The sequence below is a fragment of the Pseudopodoces humilis genome, chromosome 10 (genome assembly GCF_049639895.1).
Source record: "Pseudopodoces humilis isolate 2021_Gansu_Grassland_sample_001 chromosome 10, ASM4963989v1, whole genome shotgun sequence".
Taxonomy (NCBI): domain Eukaryota; kingdom Metazoa; phylum Chordata; class Aves; order Passeriformes; family Paridae; genus Pseudopodoces; species Pseudopodoces humilis.
This window is the reverse complement of record NC_142209.1, coordinates 25,738,036-25,756,467: the sequence shown is the minus strand read 5'-3', so window position 1 is coordinate 25,756,467 and position 18,432 is coordinate 25,738,036. Positions and strand designations below refer to the sequence as shown.

The 18,432-nt window shown below is 41.1% G+C and overlaps 1 protein-coding gene across 2 annotated transcripts in view; it reads left to right on the top strand.

Moving 5' to 3' along the window:
• The first annotated feature begins 1,100 nt into the window (after nucleotides 1–1,100).
• The window catches only part of FAF1 (Fas associated factor 1), a 153,454-nt gene continuing 136,122 nt past the window's right edge, over nucleotides 1,101–18,432 (top strand). The window contains exons 1-2 of one of the 2 annotated variants that reach the window (XM_005521141.3): nucleotides 1,101–1,335; nucleotides 17,729–17,797. In XM_005521141.3, coding sequence (XP_005521198.2) covers nucleotides 1,291–1,335; nucleotides 17,729–17,797 — 114 coding nt within the window. In that variant the 5' untranslated portion in view covers nucleotides 1,101–1,290. Of the gene's footprint in view, nucleotides 1,336–1,817; nucleotides 1,839–17,728; nucleotides 17,798–18,432 lie in introns of those variants that run through there. The other variant, XM_088060187.1, reaches the window with a different exon arrangement.

Here is an 18,432-nt window from a genome sequence, read left to right as displayed (position 1 = left end):
CAGCTACGACACTCACAGGACACTCTTACAAAAAGCAGAGCAAAACATGTTGGACTAATTAGCAAGCTGGCGTCCAAATGTGTGTTTTATGTTGGTGCTAAGAGGGTACATGAACATCAGGTTGCAGGAGGCAGACTTAGAATGCATCAGTTACAGTTAGATTTGCATTACTTAAAGCAGATTTATTTGCGGTATATAATATAATTGCATCTTACAGTGCTGGAGTGCTAAGCCTGAGCGAGGGCCCCTGTGCAGATCACGGTGTGTTGGCTCAGAAAAACCTGTGAAAAATGCATTTCCTTCTTTTGAGCCGAGTCGGAACCCGGGGGAGAAGTCACCGCTCCCCCGAGCGCCGGGCGGTGCGTGCCGTGCGGGCACCGAGTCACGGGGGATCGGAGGGGACGCGACCCGCGCCGGGATCGAGCCGCTGCAGTCACCGAAACCGCCGGGGATGGAGGGAGAGGGGCAGGGACGGGAGGAAGGGAGGAAGGAAGGGAGGAAGGAAGGGAGGGAGGGAGGGATGGATGGATGGATGGATGGATGGATGGATGGATGGATGGATGGATGGATGCCTTTCTCCCGCACAGAGAGGCAGGGCCGCTCTCCGCCCGGCAGCTGCACCGACCCGCGTTTCCCCGCAGCGCCCGGGGACGGCCCCAGCCACATCCCCACAGACCCGTTAGGCCGCGGCCGGCGGCGGAGCCCAGCCGGGACAGCCCGCACTGCCGCCGGGCCCGGGGAGCCACCAACACCCGGGACGGGACGCGAGGATGTGTCCGCCGCCGGACACAGGGGGACCGGCGGGGCGCGGGCCGGGGCTCGCCGCTCCGCTCCGGTGCCGCCCGGGCGCGGTTCGGCCCCCGGTCCCGGCTCGGCTCGGTCCCGCCCCCGGCTCCGGGAGCGCTTGACAGGCGGGCGGTCACGTGGCGGCCGCAAAGCGCCTCTTTGCGACCTCAATGACAGGCAAAATGTGCGACACAGGCGCTGTGGAGGCAGGCGGGGAGCGGCGCTGCCTCCTCCTCCTCCTCCTCCTTCTTCTCCTCCTCCTCCTCCTCCTTCCCGGGCCAGCGGCTGAGGCAGCGCTGCCCGCTCCCGGCCCCGCGCCCGGCCCGCCGCTCTCCTGCCTCCTCCCCTCCTCGGCCCCGGGAGGGGCAGCCCGGGGGCGCCGCGGGAGCCCGAGCGCAGCGCGGCGCCTCCATGAGCTCCTGAGCTCCCACCCTGCCCCGTCCTCCCCGCGGCAGCGGCTCCAGGTGCGCGGGTCCGAGCAGAGCCGGGACGCAGCTGGCTGCAATGGCGTCCAACATGGACCGAGAAATGATATTGGCTGATTTCCAGGTAAATTTCGAGCCGCCGCCACACAGCCGTGGCCTCTCGCTGCTTTTCTCTTTCTCCTCGTTGCTGTGCTGCTTGTTCTTTGTGGGGAGGTCTGGGGTGGTGGGTGTGAAGCCCACCCTCTGAAGCCTCCGCTCTCGCTTTCCTTCTTTTTTTGTTTGTCAGAAATGGGGAGTGTGTGCCCTCTTCTCTCAAGGTGCGTGAACAACATGTCTTCTTTCACTTAGAGAGTTTCAGTTTTTAATTAAATAAAAAAAGCTTTTTCATCCACTTTGCTTGTTCCTATCCTCTGCAATCACCCAGGCCCTGGGACAGCTGTGAGGCAGCTCACTTGGAAGAGGCAAATGCCAGGGAGTATACAAAACTCACCAGTCCACATGATTTGTCACAGTGTTTGTAGTGAATCATTTGCTGGTGCTACAGATTAGTGCTGAACAGTGGTGTTTCCATTCCAGCATCAACACTAAACTTCATGGTTGCCTCAGCCTATGACTGTTGTGATGACGGTAAAACTCTTCCCACCCCATTCCAAACAACAGCGTGTTTGTGTAGAAGGGAAGAATATGTTCTTCAGAGTTGTCTGTTACCTTTCTTTCTCTCTACAAAAGGGTTGTAACTTAACTTCAGACTTCCAAATCTTATCTCCAGAATAAAGTCTTTCAGTAAGTAAAAGTGATGTGCTTAGGAGTGTATATTACTTCTTAATATTGCTTGTTTTTATATTGCTTTTCTAAGACCAAGTAAAAGAGTGAAGGATACCTGTGTTTGGATTAGTGGGGAGAGCCAAACATATCTGGGAAGAGAATCAGATAATATTTGAATATACTTTTTAAAAATTTGCTTTTCAATCCATCAGGGTTTTTTTTTAAGCTCTGTGCATTTGCAGTGGTGGTTCTTACATTAATAGGCACCTGGATATTCTTGGATTGATTTGTAAAACTGCCATCTGTATGTTCAGCTCCTTAAAAGACTGTTTTCCAGCTGTTAGTGAAACTATTTCATTTAGTTAAAAAGAAAAAAAAGGTAATCCCTCCAGTTCACACTGTGTGTGTGTGTGTTTCTTTGGAGCTACAGGTAGGGTGACTGTAGCATGCTCAGCAATTCCTGTGTATTATGTAATTAGGTAATTCCCCTTTTGCAAAAGGTGTCTCACTGCTGTAACTAATGGAGTTCCCAGCTGATAACAGGGAACTATGATTCCCTTCTGTACCCCAGTATCTTATACCTGTATTCATTAAAATGCTCACCAAATGTTACTATATTGAACTACTTTGTTGTGCTTGGAGATACTTTTATGTATATAGGAGATGATATCCCAATTTTAGAGCTGGGATTTCACAAAGGAGTTTTTCCAGGAACAACAGACTGTGTGAAAGGAAACTGGGACCCCAATTCTGCATTCATACCGGTGGGAACAGAGCCTTATGGGATCCTACATTATTTCCTGAACTTACAATCAGGAATCCCAGATGATGAAATTACTGACTGGTGAACGTAAGAATATTCATTTAATAGAATTTTCAATTTAGATTTACGCTTTCCAGGTGTTCCATGCTATTTTGCAGTGTTGTTGTGCTTGGATTTTGAAACCATTAATAAGAGTATGAGCAACTGCAGTGTTTGGTACCATGAAGACAAGTAAGTATCATTGCAAACTTGCAGGTGGGTGGTGGAGTCACACAAACCAGTTTTAGATCACGGGTGGATGACATAATGTGTCTGAACCTAGGAAACAGGAAATATTTTATCATATGCCAATCCTTACTTAGAAAGAACCCAGACATTTTCCTCTTGTATTTCAGCAGACAGCTTTGTTTTGCTGTTTCATTGTATTTCTTTTAAAGATAACATTAAGTGTCTACCTGATTTTGAAGTACCGAACTGTTAATTGTCATGCTGCTAAAGCTTCAGATTAGTAAAGGACAATGTCAGTCATTATTAGGCCTTGTATCTTTAGACTGTTACAAAACAGTAAAGGTTTTTGTGTCTTTTAAATACTTGGTGGAGTCTGCAACTTATTCACTAAGAATTTAAAATGGAGAATAAAACATTATGTGCAAAGTAATTCTGCCTGATTTTCCCTTCTATATTTTCTGTACCTTTTAATTAATAAATACGTTTCTCAGAATTCTGCTGCCATCTTCTATGTTTATGTGAGGTGTCTTGTTGAAGAATGTTGCACACAGTGGAAATTTCAAAAGCAGGTCTTTGTAGTTTAGTTCAGCTAGTCTTTGGTGAATTAAATTGAGAGGGAAACTTCCATCACCATTTCACCCTTACCTTTCCCAAGTATTGTTTCAGGGGGATAGAGTAGTGGTCTTTAAACTTCTGGAACTTGGAAGGGTTTTCTCTCTCCATTAAAAAAATAAATTAATGAAGTCATAATTGTGCTGATGCTTGATGCTTTTGTGAAGCTTTCATGGATTTATTGTGTATCTTCCAGAGTTATTAGGGATTTTGCCGTGGTTTCAGATAGAGCAGGAACTCGTATTGCATTAATTTTTTTTCTTTTTAGCTTTGATTGTAGTAACAGGTTACTTCTGTGTTTGGAGGGACTAAAGAGAATTACTTTTTGAAAAGTATTTCACATATATAAAAATATATATACATAAACCCATGGAATTTTATGAAATATTTTAAGTATAGAATAAGACACAGTGAGTGATCTACCATTATTTTTGCTTAATGTCTCAAAACAATTTAAGCCTGTTCTGTGTGGTTTATAATTATTTTCTTTTCCTCTCCTTTTTAATGAGGCTACTGTGTGCTACCCAGGGAGCACAAAATACGTATTCATGCATGTGGGCTGTATAAGCAACCTGCCTAACTTTTCCTTCTTAGGCCCACACTTAGGAAAGATTATGCAGAAGCTTTGCTTTGTACATGACTAGTCTGATTGTTTCCAGTGGAAGTAGCTGATGTGGAGTTCAGCGCACAAACAAGTTTTAGCTTTTTTACTAAATGCAATTCAGAATTTCTCCACAAAGTGTCATTGGCATAAAAGAAAAACTCCATAGGAAAAAACACAACAGCTTGTGTTAGTAGCATAAATTCTTCAAAAGGGTAGCTGCATGTGAATTGTTAAGAGTGATGCTGCAACTTACTTCACATACTGGGGGAAATAAGGGCATATCATCTCTACCAATTTTTTAACAACTGTTCTTCTGTTTTTTGTTGTGTTTAACTGCAAAGTGTTCTTCCATCTTCAGTGGGATACTCAGGTGCTCACATGGTACAAATATACTCATGATCTCTTGACATTTGGGGTCTACTTTTCACTGTAAAGAAAACAGTTTGGTTTTTTTCTTTTTAAATTGTAAAATTTAGTTGCACAGAGCTTTATTTAATTGACATAGATTGGTCTTCATTCCCAAAGTTTAACTTTGAATATTGGCAGAAATATCAGATATTGATGTTTTTGCACATTAGCACTTTTGTTTTTACAGCTTCACTTAAGATTGGAAATAAAATTGCAAGAATATCTTTTTGTCCTTATAAGTTATGTCCACCTATAGGACCACTTTCTTCATGCTGAGTGCTTGTCCTCACAACAATCCTAAATGTGGAGTGGGCCTGAGGGTTGCAGTACTGTGGGAGTTGACAGTTCCTGTGTGTCCATGTATTACAAGGATATCTGGCACATTGGAGCTTCAGGAGGAAATTTTTCCAAGAATTCACATTTTTCATTGACCAAATAAATAAGTAGCTCAGGATTTGGTCAGGGTGGGAGGATTTCAGAGTGAAATGACAGAACTCAAAAATCCTTGCTTTCATTGAAATAATGGATTTCTAGTAGTTCTCCCCTCTTTCATCTGTGTTCCTTGTGAAACCAAGGTATGTGCTTTTTTGTTTTCCTTTTTCAATTTTTTTTGAAACTGGATAATTGACTACTTTTGTGGGATTCACACAGTTGTGTATAAAAATTATAAAAATGTCCTTTTTTTTTTTGAACTTCAACTTTTGTGTCAATTTTGTCTTTCATAAAAACAGGTTTGTGGGAGGAGCAAGGGGGAATTGGGAAGGAAGAACCTCATTGCCATCAGTTGCAGCAAAGTGAGAAAGCATGCTGAATGACTGTGTTTTAAATTATAGAATTGACCATGATGGTGATACATCAGTTTATTATTTTTTGTTTTGTTTGTTTTTAAAGATCTAATTATAATTCAAGCTACTTGTTTCCTTCTGGAATGGTGAAAATTAAAGAAACTGGAGAGTTTTCACCTGGAGGTTAACACAGTGCTGTTAAATAACTGACAAGATAAAGTTTTTGGCTTGTTTTTTTTTTTTTTTTTGTTCTGTCTGCTTCAGCCCTGTGGAAGATTATCTCAGTTGTCAGTTTTCACTGTCCAACAGTCTGTGTGCAGAATTTACGTTGGTTTTTTTTTTTTTTTAAGGGCACTAAGTGAGCTTTGCTGTCTTCTGTGTTTGTTGGCATGGTGGCTCAGGTTTTCTACCATTTTAAGTTATTGCCAGTATAAAGATTTGATGGGTGGAAAAGGTAGGCAGATAGAGGAATAACTTGAAGTCAGTAACCTTGATTCTGGCCCTGGACCGTGACTTAGGGTGGGGGCTGGAAAGTGTTTTAAACATTTCTGTAAGGATAAAGCACTCACTGTGGGTTCTGAACAAATCTCGGAGTTGATGTCCTTAATATTGATTTCCGAAAGAAAGAGACATGTTTGGTCATTAAGGTACTGGGGCAGGAAGAACTGTTCTTGCTTTCTTTGCAGGCTTTCAGCGGAGTGTTTGGGAATTTGGAACATGGTCGTCAACAAAAGGTAGTTGCTAAGAGAGTTCCAGTCAAAGTTTAAACATAAGCTGGAGGACACTTTCCCAAGATTGAAAGTTCATGGAGGCCTACATTTTCATCAGAAGGTCTCCCAAAATACCTGGGTGTACATTTGTTCAGATCTGTCTGAGCTTAAACCTCAGTCTAACTCAAACCAAACCTTCTTGTGTGGCCTTTCTGTAGAATGTAGTGTGCAACGGGTGCTGAACTAAGCTCTGCAGCTCTCTCCACAGTAGCTGGAAAGAAATCCAGTACTCTAGAGATTGGAAATCAGGGTTTGGGATAGACAGGTTTGTTTAATCATACCCTCCTACTGGGTATCTTTACTTAAAAGTGGGCTCAACTGGGTTTTTCTAATCATCAGGTGCCCAGATGCTCAGCACTGCTTCACCTGACCTGTTTTAGTGGATATAGGTTACTGTATCTTCAGTTAAATTTTAAAATAGATAACAGGACTGTTTTTCAGTGTGAAAAAGAGGCCTTTAGGACACTGTAGGATGTTGAAGCTCATACTTGTGAGGCCTCTTAATTTGCATTTTGATTAGAATTCCTTTTAATCCTTGTTGGATTTTATCACATTATAATTTTGTGCATTACACAGTCAGTAACACCTTTGGTACTGGTAGTTGGACCTCTTTGGCTTGTTTGCTATATATGGCCTTAGGGCCAAGAGACATGATAAAAACATACTGCAAGCTTAATGTGTTCTATCTTGGTTATTGCCATTTTCATTGTCTGCTACCAGTCACTTCTGCCATCACTTCTAGTAATTTATTCTTTGTGGGTTTTTGGAGTTTCATTTCTTCAGATATTTTTAGGCTCAGCTGTCATCCCAAAGTTCAGGTTCATCAGAAGAAGGCTAATTTGATTTACTGGCCTTTAAACTGAAGGTGAAGTGGGTTCCAGAGTCACAAATAAGGAGTTTGACTCCCACTGTGGTGTCCTTTTAGAAGCATAGCTTGGATATTCCCATTGCTAGCTCTTCATGGAAAAGCCAGTTAATTTCTCTGATGTAAGGGCAGATAATTAATTAGAAATACTAACTGACATTCATGGAGAAGAAAGAGGCTACTATGACTATGATTTGTGTGCATTACACACCTGCTGTAGGAACCTAAGTAATTTACCACTGGAGCACCAGTTTGTCTTTAGAAAGATGTTTATTCTGTTTTTTTCATTCAATTACCTTGAAAAGACTCTTCACATCATAGTAATCATGTCACCATTTTTATCAGCCCATTCATATAGGTATTTGGGTTAGTAGGTCACTCAAACAGATTGAGAGGTGGTAGCTGTAGGATCCTTTTTCAAATGCCATGACAACCAATACTAATTATAATATTGAAATTATTAGTTATATGTACTCCCAAAGGCTAGGAATGGGCTTTCATTGAAAGATACTGTGAAAATTATTTGTCATATTGAAAATACCACATGGCTAATATATCTTGGTAATCAAGGATCATTTACAGTAAACTTTACACTTGCTGAGTTGATATTTTTGTGTGGAAGGAGGTGTGAGAGAGGATGAGCATTTGAGCTCATTTGCTACATGTCTCAAGAGGCCTTGAGAATCTCCCATCTTGAGAATGTTGTATTGGAGCTAGAAAGCCTGAAAGGGTGGAGTGTTCTTCTGTATTTGGGCTGTTCTTATGCTTCAGTTACCATTTCAAGCCTAGTTTTCACACACTTCCATACCAGAAGCAAAAGGTAGCTTTATAAAGGAACTAGATGGCATATCTTTGATAGGATTTCATATTTTTCTAGTCAGTGAATAAATTTGTGCATACGTGGGGCAACCATTAGATGAGTCCTTTCTTTTAACTACTGTAGGAACTAGAATAAAAGGCCTGGGGAAGTACCTAACATTTTACTCGTCCCTCATTATTTGAATGAAAGGAAATGACATTGCTTACTGGCTGGATTGATACCTACTAATTAAGCCCATTTTTTTGAGTTGACTAGTTTATGTGCAATTGTAAAAAGAAACTGCTCAAAGAGGAAATCAAAGCCCACATGTATGCATGTCATGTTGTTTGGTCTGTCAAAATAGTCATCTACTGCTCCTCTATGTCTGACTGGTTGAGCAGGTCTTTGTTCCACAGCAGTAGGTAATGCTTTCAAAAGATAATTCATTAAAGCTGAAATTCTTAAGAGACATTTTGAAACTAGAACAGAGTACGTTAGCCCTTGGGTTATTTTATATAGGTTTCATATTTTATCTATAGCAGGAAACAATTTGTAAAGACAAGAACACTGGAACTGAGTCACTTCTATAATTTTTTTTTTTTGTTAAAGGTCAGGTTGTTTGTGTGAGCAAATACCAAAGGTGCCATATCAGCTCAGATCGAAGACCTAGCTGGCCTAATGTCTCTTCTACAGCAGTGGCTGCTCCTTAGGAAAAATCTGAGAGAATGGATTTGCCTCATCCTGGTTTCTGGAAGTCAGCATTTTGAAAGCTTGATGATGGGGTTTATTGCAAAACTTTGGAAATAAACTGTGTCAGCTTGAGTTAGTCTTATGTTCTTCAACTGACTGAGTTCTTGAGAGACATTTGAGTAGTTTTGGGATATGTGAGTTTGCTCTATAGAAGCTGTGTTTACTTTTCCTTAGTGTGTTGTATATATGTACATACTAAGCCTATTCTATATACTTTATTGGAATTTCTGCTGTTTCTTATTAGTACAGAAGACAAATTTGAACTGTAGAAATCTTAACCCTTTCTGGTTTGCACCACAAAAAAGTCATGCTAGCACTGTGGGAATGGAGTGTTGATTGCACCTTTAATCAAGACTGATTTAAAGAGGAGTTTGCTGTGAAAAACTTGTATTTAAATTAATTTAAAGTTTTGGAGACTCACAAATCTAGCGGTTTGTTCTTTATGTCTCTGCTGACATTTTAGGATGAGAGTGTTTTCTGTACAGATCAGCTGTATTGCAGGATGGTCCCAAAGTTCCTCAGCAGTGGGTATCAGTGCACAGAATTCATTCACAGCTTTTCTAATATGCCCTTGCCTTCTTTGAATTCTTCTCTACTATTTTCTCCTTTGGTCCCACTGTCAACCTTTCTTGTTCTGATGCTTTTAAAAGCTTATATAATTTTAATATCTTTAGAAAACTGTTTTTCATTTGTTTTTTTTTTTTCTTTTCAGCGGTTTTTGGCCTGTGCTATTGGTATGACCTGTGCTTGGAGTTTGAACGTGCTTCTGTTTCCCTGCTCTGGATGCCTGTTGGTTTTGGCTGGGGTGGAGTTAATTTTCTTCCCGGTGGCTGTTACGGGGCTCTGCTTTGGATTTGTGCTGAACACAGAGTTGATAATAAGGAGATGTTTTTGTTATTGCTGAGCAGGGTTTGTGCAGAGCCAAGGCCTTTTCTGCTTCTTGTGGTGCTGCACTGGGAAGGGGCTGAGGGTGCACAGGAAGTTGGGAGGAGACACAGTTGGGACAGGGGAGCCAAACTGGCCAAAGGGATTTTCCAAACCGTATGATATCACATTTGGTATATAAAGTGGGGGGAGGAAGGAGGAAGAGAGGATCTTCACAGTGATGGTGTTTGTCTTCCCAAGTAACCACTACATGTGGTGGGGCCCTGTTGTCCTGGAGGTGGCTGAACACCTGCCTGCCTATGGGAAGCAGGGAATTATTTCTTTGTTTTGCTTTGCTTGTGTGGGTTTTTGTATGGGTGTAGGGCTTTTGCTTTCCCTATTAAGCTGTCTTTACCTCAAACTGTGAGTTTTCCAGCTTTTACTCTTCTGATTCTCTCCCTAGTCGCATTGCTGGGGCAGTGGGTGAGGAATTCCATGGAGCTTGGCTGCTGGCTGGAGTTAAACCATGCCAGTGCCTTTTCCAGGTTTTGAAGAATATGTCTGTTCCTTGCTGGCCTGTTCTTCACAAGAAATTAAAAAGTGTCTGTGGGATGCTGACTAAAATATTCTTTGTATGGATTAATACTCTTCCTTTGTGTGCTTATCTAGAAAGTGGCTTTTATTTATTCTTGAGTTGTTTTTAAAGTTCTGCTGCTTTTGAGACAATGAGGAGAAAGGAGATGAGTGCAAATGTGCAGCACACATTTGACCCATACAATTATTTTCTTTTTTCTGTCAATTTTTCTAATGTGATAGTGTAAAGGCAGAATGATTCAGGAAACCTCGGGTTTTTGCCTTCATTGACATACTTAATAAAAGTATTAAACAAACACAGAAACTTTGGGATAATCCTAACTAAAACATTTTTGTTGGGTAAAGACTGTCTTCAGTACTCAGGAAAGACAAATGGGTTTGGTAGCATAGAGTACTAATTAATGGGTACTGACTTTTGGTTTGTTTTTTAATTCAGTTTGACCACTTCTCTTTGTATGTAACGTGTGTGGCTTAAACACTGGAGTGTAAGCATGGGGCTTGGGAGGCTTGAGTTCATGTCTTGGCTCAGCTCATGAGCTTCCTAGGGATCTGCCTTCGTGGTATTCTGGAAGCAGAATTTGCTCCAGAGTCTTGTGAGAGTTCAGTCTGCTGGAATCCATTTGAAAGTGGTTAGTGTGGTGCTGAGTTAGTTAGTTCTGCTGAGAAGTGGTTAGAGCTTCATGCTACCAGTTTAGACTTTGTCCCCAGCTTGCTTTGTTTGGAAGGCTTGCAGTCATGTCAGAGTGCGGGCAAAGTTCACTCCTGTCTGCTTGGTAGCTATAGGTTGAAATGTCTTCTGTGACCTTCAGAAATATTATTTTTTCTTTTCCCCCCCTTCCCTTCCTCCCTCGCTTTGCTTAAGGGGATGCTCAAATAGTAGAATGATGAAACTTGTAAATAGTTGGGTGTGGGAGTTGAAATGCGTTGGGCAAACTTTATCCTGGCATATTTGCCTAAAACCCTTTCTTGATTTCTGATGCTGGTAAGTAAATTAGCTTGTTTTTGCTAAACGAACAGCTGGTGAATCTGCTTAATTTTTACCAGATGGTCTTCTGAGTTATGTAAAAACAGAGGAACATTCTTATCTCTTCAGCTAGATTCTTGCAGTAGTTGACCTTTCAGTCTGTGTCTTGGTCGATATGCCTGGATGTTGTTTTTTAAGTGTTTGTCTGAAACAGAAGTAAAAGTTAATTTAATAACCACGGATGACTCATATTAAGAACAGTCTCGATACACTGTTAGAGTTGTTGCAAGGTTAGAATGAGCAGGGATGGCACAGAGGGGTGTAGCTGAAGTCTATAGAGGTGATCCTGAGAAAGGTGGGACTTTGGGATGAGAAGAACTGAGGTACCAAAAAATCTCAGTTGTGTCTGAATGCGCTGCATCTCTTGATAGCCCAGAAGGGAGTTACACAGGCATCTTAAATTTGTTATTATGGTACTAAAGCCTTTACTTGCTTGGCTTAACTTCACCTGTTTTGGGGGAAGTGTTACACTTTGTTTCAGTAGCTTTGAAGTAATCACCATTGTAACAGTGTATGTGTGAATTTAAAGAAAATTATCTGACTTATTAATGTCATGGGTGAATTAGTGTCCTAAATCTTTCTGGGTTTGAGTGGACTTCTAGCAGATACAATCTGGAGCTAGCCTTGGTTCTTTATAGACCTGATAATTATTCTTGCTTACTGAGCCATTCTCCTTATAATGGATGGGAAAAGGAAGCCAAGTAGTATGTTTGACTCTGGAGGAAACTCAGGACTGGATTGTTTAAAAATCTTGCATCCAGAAACCTGATTTTTGTTAGGAGTGCTTGGAAAGGGAATTAAGGATTTTTCTAGAAGTAGTAATAGGTACATAGTGGGTTGCACCAGTGTGCCAGGAGTCTGAGGGAGGCTGTTCTTATTGTACAGGTGAGAGCACTGCTGCCAGGAGTACTGTGTCACTCCATTGACAAAGCAGAGCAAGTCCAGTGAAGGGTTACCTAGCAAGGGAGGAGGCTCTGGAGCATTTTTGTGTGAAAGGTGATGTTAAGGGAGCTGGCTTTGTGTAGCCTGGGAGAGAAGGCTACAGGAGGATCTAGTTGCTGTCTCAGTTGTACAATGGGTGATAACAGACAATACAGAATCAAATTTCTCTTGGAGCTGGAGTCTGACGGTGAGAGGCAGTGGATATAGGTTACAGCTTGGGAAATGATAATTAAACATAAGGAAAAACAATTCTCAGGGAAGGTGGTAAAGCGCTGGAACAAACTGCCCAGAGAGGCTCTAGACTCCCTGTCTTTGGAGATATGCAAAACCTGGCAGGGACTTGAAGGGTGTGTGTGAACTGTCTGATTGTAATTGAAGAGGTGAATAAAACAGTAAGGTAAATCTTGTTTCTATTACAGGAGGAGATATGCAAGGAGATAAGTAATATCATTTGCTGTATCTCAAATGCTATTCAGAACAGCTCTGAGTGGTTTGTTGTTTCTAAGCTGCTGATCTGGGTAATTCAGCTGTCCTTCTGAGCATGTCTGTGGCCTGGACTCAAAGAGTTTTCCATGCTCTTAGTCTCTCTCAACTGTTGAAGAGTAAGTTACCCAAGGGATAGTGAATTGATTTTTAACAATATATATTCTTGGCCAACGTTTCTTATGTCTCTTGAAAACCTCATATATCTTTATGGAATAGAGTTAACTGTAGATGCTGCGCTCTATGTAGTGATAAAAATTTATTTGGTGCTTTCAAAAGTAAGCTTTTCCTAGGATGCTGTCTGTGCACTTGCAGGTGTGTTAATGCTGACTTCCTGAGCTATTGTGGAAGATCCCAGAGGGTGAAAGCTTTTCTTCCTAGGTAATCCTGTTGAATCTTTTGGTGCCTTCATGCAGTTGTTTCTTTGGGTGTTGTAGCTTTGGATAAACATTGAAATGATGGACTGAACTACAGATTTTTTTTTTTTTTTGTCAGACTGTTACAGGAATGAGTGGTACCCAGTGTAATTCACAACTGTCTGTCTTTTAATGGTCCTGAACCTGTTGTACAAAATGTTCTAGGCCTAGTTAGGTTTAGCTTAGAGATGGCCCCTTTTTGGAGAAAATACAGCTACTGTTAGTAGCCAAAGGAAATATGGAATTGTTCAAAAGGAATGTTGAGACTTAGTCCTCCATATCCAGCTACTGCTGTTAGGCCAAATGTGGCCTTTTGGATACTTTGCCTGCCTCATTTTGCCTTGGCCAGAAGGGGAGTGGTGCCATAGGTGAGGGACATCCTGCCTTGCTGCCAAATGGCATTTGCTGCGGGCTCCTGTGCAGCAGCTGCAGCAGTGGCCTGGCTGTGCGAGTGTCAGCAGCTGCGTGCTGCTCTCGCAGCCTGTGCTGCAGGAACAGCCCTGCTCTGTGCTGCCAGCAGCAGTTGGCCCTTCCAGCTCTGCCATGGAACAACTGCCTGGATCCCTGCAGCAGGTGCTGGGGCCGCAGCTGCTGCCAGATGGGGAAGGCAGCTGCTTCCCTGGGCTGTGGAGGTGGGCTGGAGCCTGTGCTCCTGGGGTGTCACAGAGGGTCTCAAGATCCAGATCCAGCTGTTACAGCTGCTGGAAACAGACCACCCTGCAGGGGATTTAGAAGAGCCGGTCTGTCATCCTGCATTACGGCTTTCTGGAAGCAGCTCCTAGGTTTGTCTCAAATGCCTTGGAGCCTGTCTGCCTCACAACTTCTTTCCCATTGAATTGATTCCTCAATAACTACGTTGTTTCTTTTATTAAGGTTAATGTTACTGTGCAAGGATAGGACCCCTAATGGTTACCTGTGAAACATTCCAAGGGTAAGATCTCCATCACTGGGGGGATATGAAGCTACCTGGAAAAAAAATGTGAACACTCTGAAATTTTATTATATGGAAAATTCAATCTGCCTGGTGGAAACACTTACTACCCTGAAAAAAACAGAATGCTAAGAAAGTTGTTCTAACATTCAGTAACTTTATCTTCAGAATCTGATTATGTATTCAGCACACAATAGTTTTCTCATCTTCATGTTTGTTTTCCTCTTGTGTGGTCTGGAAAAGCACAGAAGTGGCTGCAGAGTCTCTGGAGCTGCTGTGAAGGCTGAAAATGATACCCTAGATTTACAGGAGATGCAGAGAGGAGGAGGAACTTGTTCTACCTTTTCTTTTCCTTTGTCTTCCAAAAAAAAATTCTTTGGTTCCTTTCTGATGTGTAAAGGCTCACAAATCAGTGAGCCTTCAAGGTTTTACCTTTTCTGTGGTGGTTTGTTTCTTTCATCTTTTGATGACTTAGAGTTTGTGCTGGTTGTTCACTGAAACAAGATTTAGTAGTATTCAGGTAGGAATTTTCTTTTAAAATATTTAATGCCTTCTGTTAAGCAGGTGTCTCATGAAAATAAAGCTGAATAAAAATCCGTGAATAATAAAAAAAGTCTCCTCAGCCCCTCACTTTACTTCCTCAGTAACAAAGATGTATTTTTGCATCTTTAGAGCTCATCTGCTGTGCTACATTTTGAAGTTTTTTTTTCACTTCTGTTTCTGAACAAATTTAACTTTCTTTTTCCTATTAAATTTTTGTTTGTTTCTCTTTTGCTTGGGTAGAATAAAAGGAATAAACACGAGGAAGAAAATCTTTATGTACTGTAAATAATTAAACCCTGCAAATTCTAGTCTGCCTTTCTAGATAAGTGAGGCATAGAGGTCTAAGGTGCCAGGTGTCCCTTGGGCATGTACCAGTGAAACCATTCCAAATGTAATGAAAATATAGCGAGGTAATATGGGAAGTAGTCCATTAAAAAAAGCTCTTATAAATATTCCAGCCACAGGAAAAGCTTAAATCAGCCCTTGCAATTAGGGATGAGACACAAACCCATGAGGAACCAGACTTTGCTAATTCTGTTGCTCACAGAACCTGCTGGATTCCTATATGTGTTTCCCTAAAAAAAACAAAGGCAGGAGCAGACCAGGTTGTTCTGGGACTCAGCTGTCACTACAGAGCCCTTGACATCACGTCATGCTTGCCAGTGAGGGACTGCCTGTCTTGTGTGCTTAATTTCATTGGGAAAATCAAAGACATGCAAAGCAGATGATTTTCTGTAATTTAGCTTGCATGACATGATGCAGCTACGAGGAAGCAGCTTTAATTTTTGGTTGCTGGGGGTTTTTGGTCTCACTGATGGCTTCTGACTTGATACAAGGGTTTGTGTGTTATAGTGTGTAGTGTTTGAATGTTGAAATTGTGAAATGTAATAAGATTCTAAATAATCTTAATTTGCTGCAACTCTGACGTTAACATTGTGTTGAGGAAGATCTGGGAGTGTCTGCTTTATAGTTACATTGATAAGTAGCACTCACTTTTTCCTGTTGCAATTCTGAAATGTTTGTTTTCTGCTTTATTGACAACTAGCAAAAATGGTCCATCTGGAAAGGGAAATCTTAGTTTAAGAACTCCTCAAAACGAAATATTAAAAAGGACTGTAAAAATGGTGCAAATATTTTAACCAAAACTGCTTGTCTTGGCTACTCTGAATGCTGATGATTTTTATTTGCAGCTGGTATTTACACCTGTCAGTTCTTGTTACCCAGTGACTCTGCATTGCTAAGTGACCAAGAGCAGGCTTCTGTTTTACATTGTAAATCACCAGAAAGATAATTCAGGAAGGATGCAGACACACAGGTGAATTAGTTGTTTAATTACTCTGCCCTCACTGTGATGAGTTAACTCCTTCCACTGTGTGCTCTGGCGGAAGGATAAGCTACTTTTGTTCACTTTATCTCAAAATGAGAGTATGCCAAAGTGAACTGAATTGATCTGCAGTTAGTATGGGCTAAGACAGGACAAGTGGCAAGTGAGCAGAGCTGCAGGAATGATAAAAAGAGGAGACAACTAAAGCCAGTATTAAATCCTGAATTGTAGGTACCATCTCCTCAACTTCATCTGCACAGCCCAGCGGTGCAAACAACACATTGTTGGTCAAGTTCTTACTGTAGGGTGGAACACAAGCTAGTTCTTGAAAAGATCATGCAGATTTTGCAGGGTTGACAAATGAGAAATATTAACTATTTCTGTAATGACCAGATTAAGTGTATTTCACTCGAATGTGAACAGAATCTCAGACTGTCACTTCTGCAGAGCTTTCTCTCAAAGCAGGATTTTTGCAACAGCAGATCTGTTGACATCAGTTCCAGTGGCAGGTTGATGGTAGTACGAACCATCCTGTGATTTCAGGAATGACAAACTCAAGCCCTGTACTCTTCAAACCTACCTGGCACGAGTGTATGTAAATGTATAAGCATTTGCTGGGGATTTTGTCGAAGTGTTGTCCCGTTTTTAACTTCAGAAATAACTGCAAGAAGTAGTGGAAAAGAAGGAAAAATGATGCGTCTGAAGAGCAAAGTGGTATTTTTTTAGCACTCCCAATGTGAAGTGGGTGAAATTCAGCATTAACACAGCATGCTTTGAAGTGGAAGAAATTTTGTCTTGTTGTTTGAGAGGATCAGTGTGGTCATGAGAGCACTGTGTAGCAGTAGAAACTGCTTTCCCTCTGCAGGCAAAATTCTCCATAATTTCATCTTGTGGTCCCTCAGACTGCTCCATTTTGTGTTGACATGCTGCATGTAGTGCTTTGTAAGTGTGGAATTTTTCAGGGTTGAATTTAGGAGGAGAGAATTTGCCTTGAATTTCTCTGTGATTTCTTCTTTTTATGTTTTCATGGTTATAAATCGGGAGAAAAGTCGGAACATGGGAAATACGTGACCTGATGGCTTTTTATGTCTTGGAAGGGAAAAAGTGTCTGCTTAGCCTCCTTGTTCTCTTATGACATAAAGGGAATCAGGAAGACTGATCTGTTTGCTGTTGCTATCTAGCTCTGTATTATTACTGTTAAAAGGTTTGGTTTTTTATTTTTTTTTTATGCAGTTTTATATACCACACTTTTATATAACTGTGTGGTAGAGCAGGAGGAACGTGATCATGTTTCAGATCTTGTAAAAGTCTGAACTCCTCTTGTGTGTTTGAGTACAGAACATAGCTTTGGTTAGGATGAAAGATAAATTCCAGGGAGAAACTTAACTGTTTCCTTTTTTCTCTTCTGGTAAAATTTATCTGATATGCTTCAATGTGAATGATAGCAAATATGTGGCAGAATGAATAGCAGTGCTCTGCCTGCTGAAGTTGAATAGTTGAAAAGGTCTGGGTATCAAGAAAAGCAGCAGGTTGCTGCATCTCAGTTTTTGCTGAGTAGAGGCACTCTTGTGTTTGGAATTAAGAGCAGTTCAAAATGCAGTTTTGTGAGGGTTAACACTACCTCAAAAATGGTATTGTGTTCGATTTCTTGAACTAGGTAAAGCCAGAGTACAGGGCTAGAACTTCAAGGTTTGTTTTGCTCCCTTTTAAAGAGTATTATGAGTGCTTCATAGTTTTGAAGGTAGAATTCTCAAAACACCTTTATGGGGACAGCACTATTGTCCTAATTTTACAAATAACTACTTGGTCTTGCCTTCCCTAGGTGATTTGCTCAAGGTTACACAAGAATCCTCTGGTGGAACAGGGAATTATGTCTAAATGCTTGATGTTTAAAACTTAGTCTGATTTCTGGATTACCCTTTTGTAACAGAAAGGGAAAACCTATACCTTTCCTGTCATCCTGCTGAAATTAATTGAATTATAAGTATTAATACCCTGATTTTAATCAATGCTTTTAATTCTGTTTACCTCTTCTTTTTATTTTTAGGCATGTACTGGTATTGAAAATATTGATGAAGCTATAACGTTGCTTGAACAAAATAACTGGGATTTAGTGGTAAGTATTCTAAGAAAATGACTTCATAGATCAGCCCAATGTAACAGTGGCCTGGCATCTTGCTGAGACAGCTGTTAGCTTTATTTCAAATTTGGGGGTGTCTCGTGGCTGGGACAAACAGGTTGTTATGTGCAGACTGTTTCTGGTCTGTTAAAGCCTCCTCTCCAAGTCAGCCAAGTTGTACAAACCCTGCTCTGCCCTGGTTATCTTCAGGTTTTTTTCATCTCTTTCTTGTCCTCTAAAGCCATATTTCATATTGTGTTTAGTTTCCTTTTGGCTTCATTTTGTAAGAAGTATTATGAAGGATAGCATTTTTAGAAGATCTGTGTATACACACATGGGTTCTTGAGGATTTAGGTTCCTGTGGAAGAAACGGGAGGTAAAACAACTCTTTCAAATTTTAATGTGCATTTAATTTGAAATGAGGGTTGTTGCTCTCCTCTTGTTGGTGGTTGTGCAGAATTGAGTCAGATGATTAAAGCCATAGCTTTATTTAGATTTGTTGCTATCCAGACACCATTAAGTACAAAGGAAAAACCCAACAATCACTCATCTCGAAAAAACCTCTCATTGATTTTGCAACAAGGTTCAATGTGCAGACAAATAGGAGGAAACCAATAAAACCAAGCAAAATA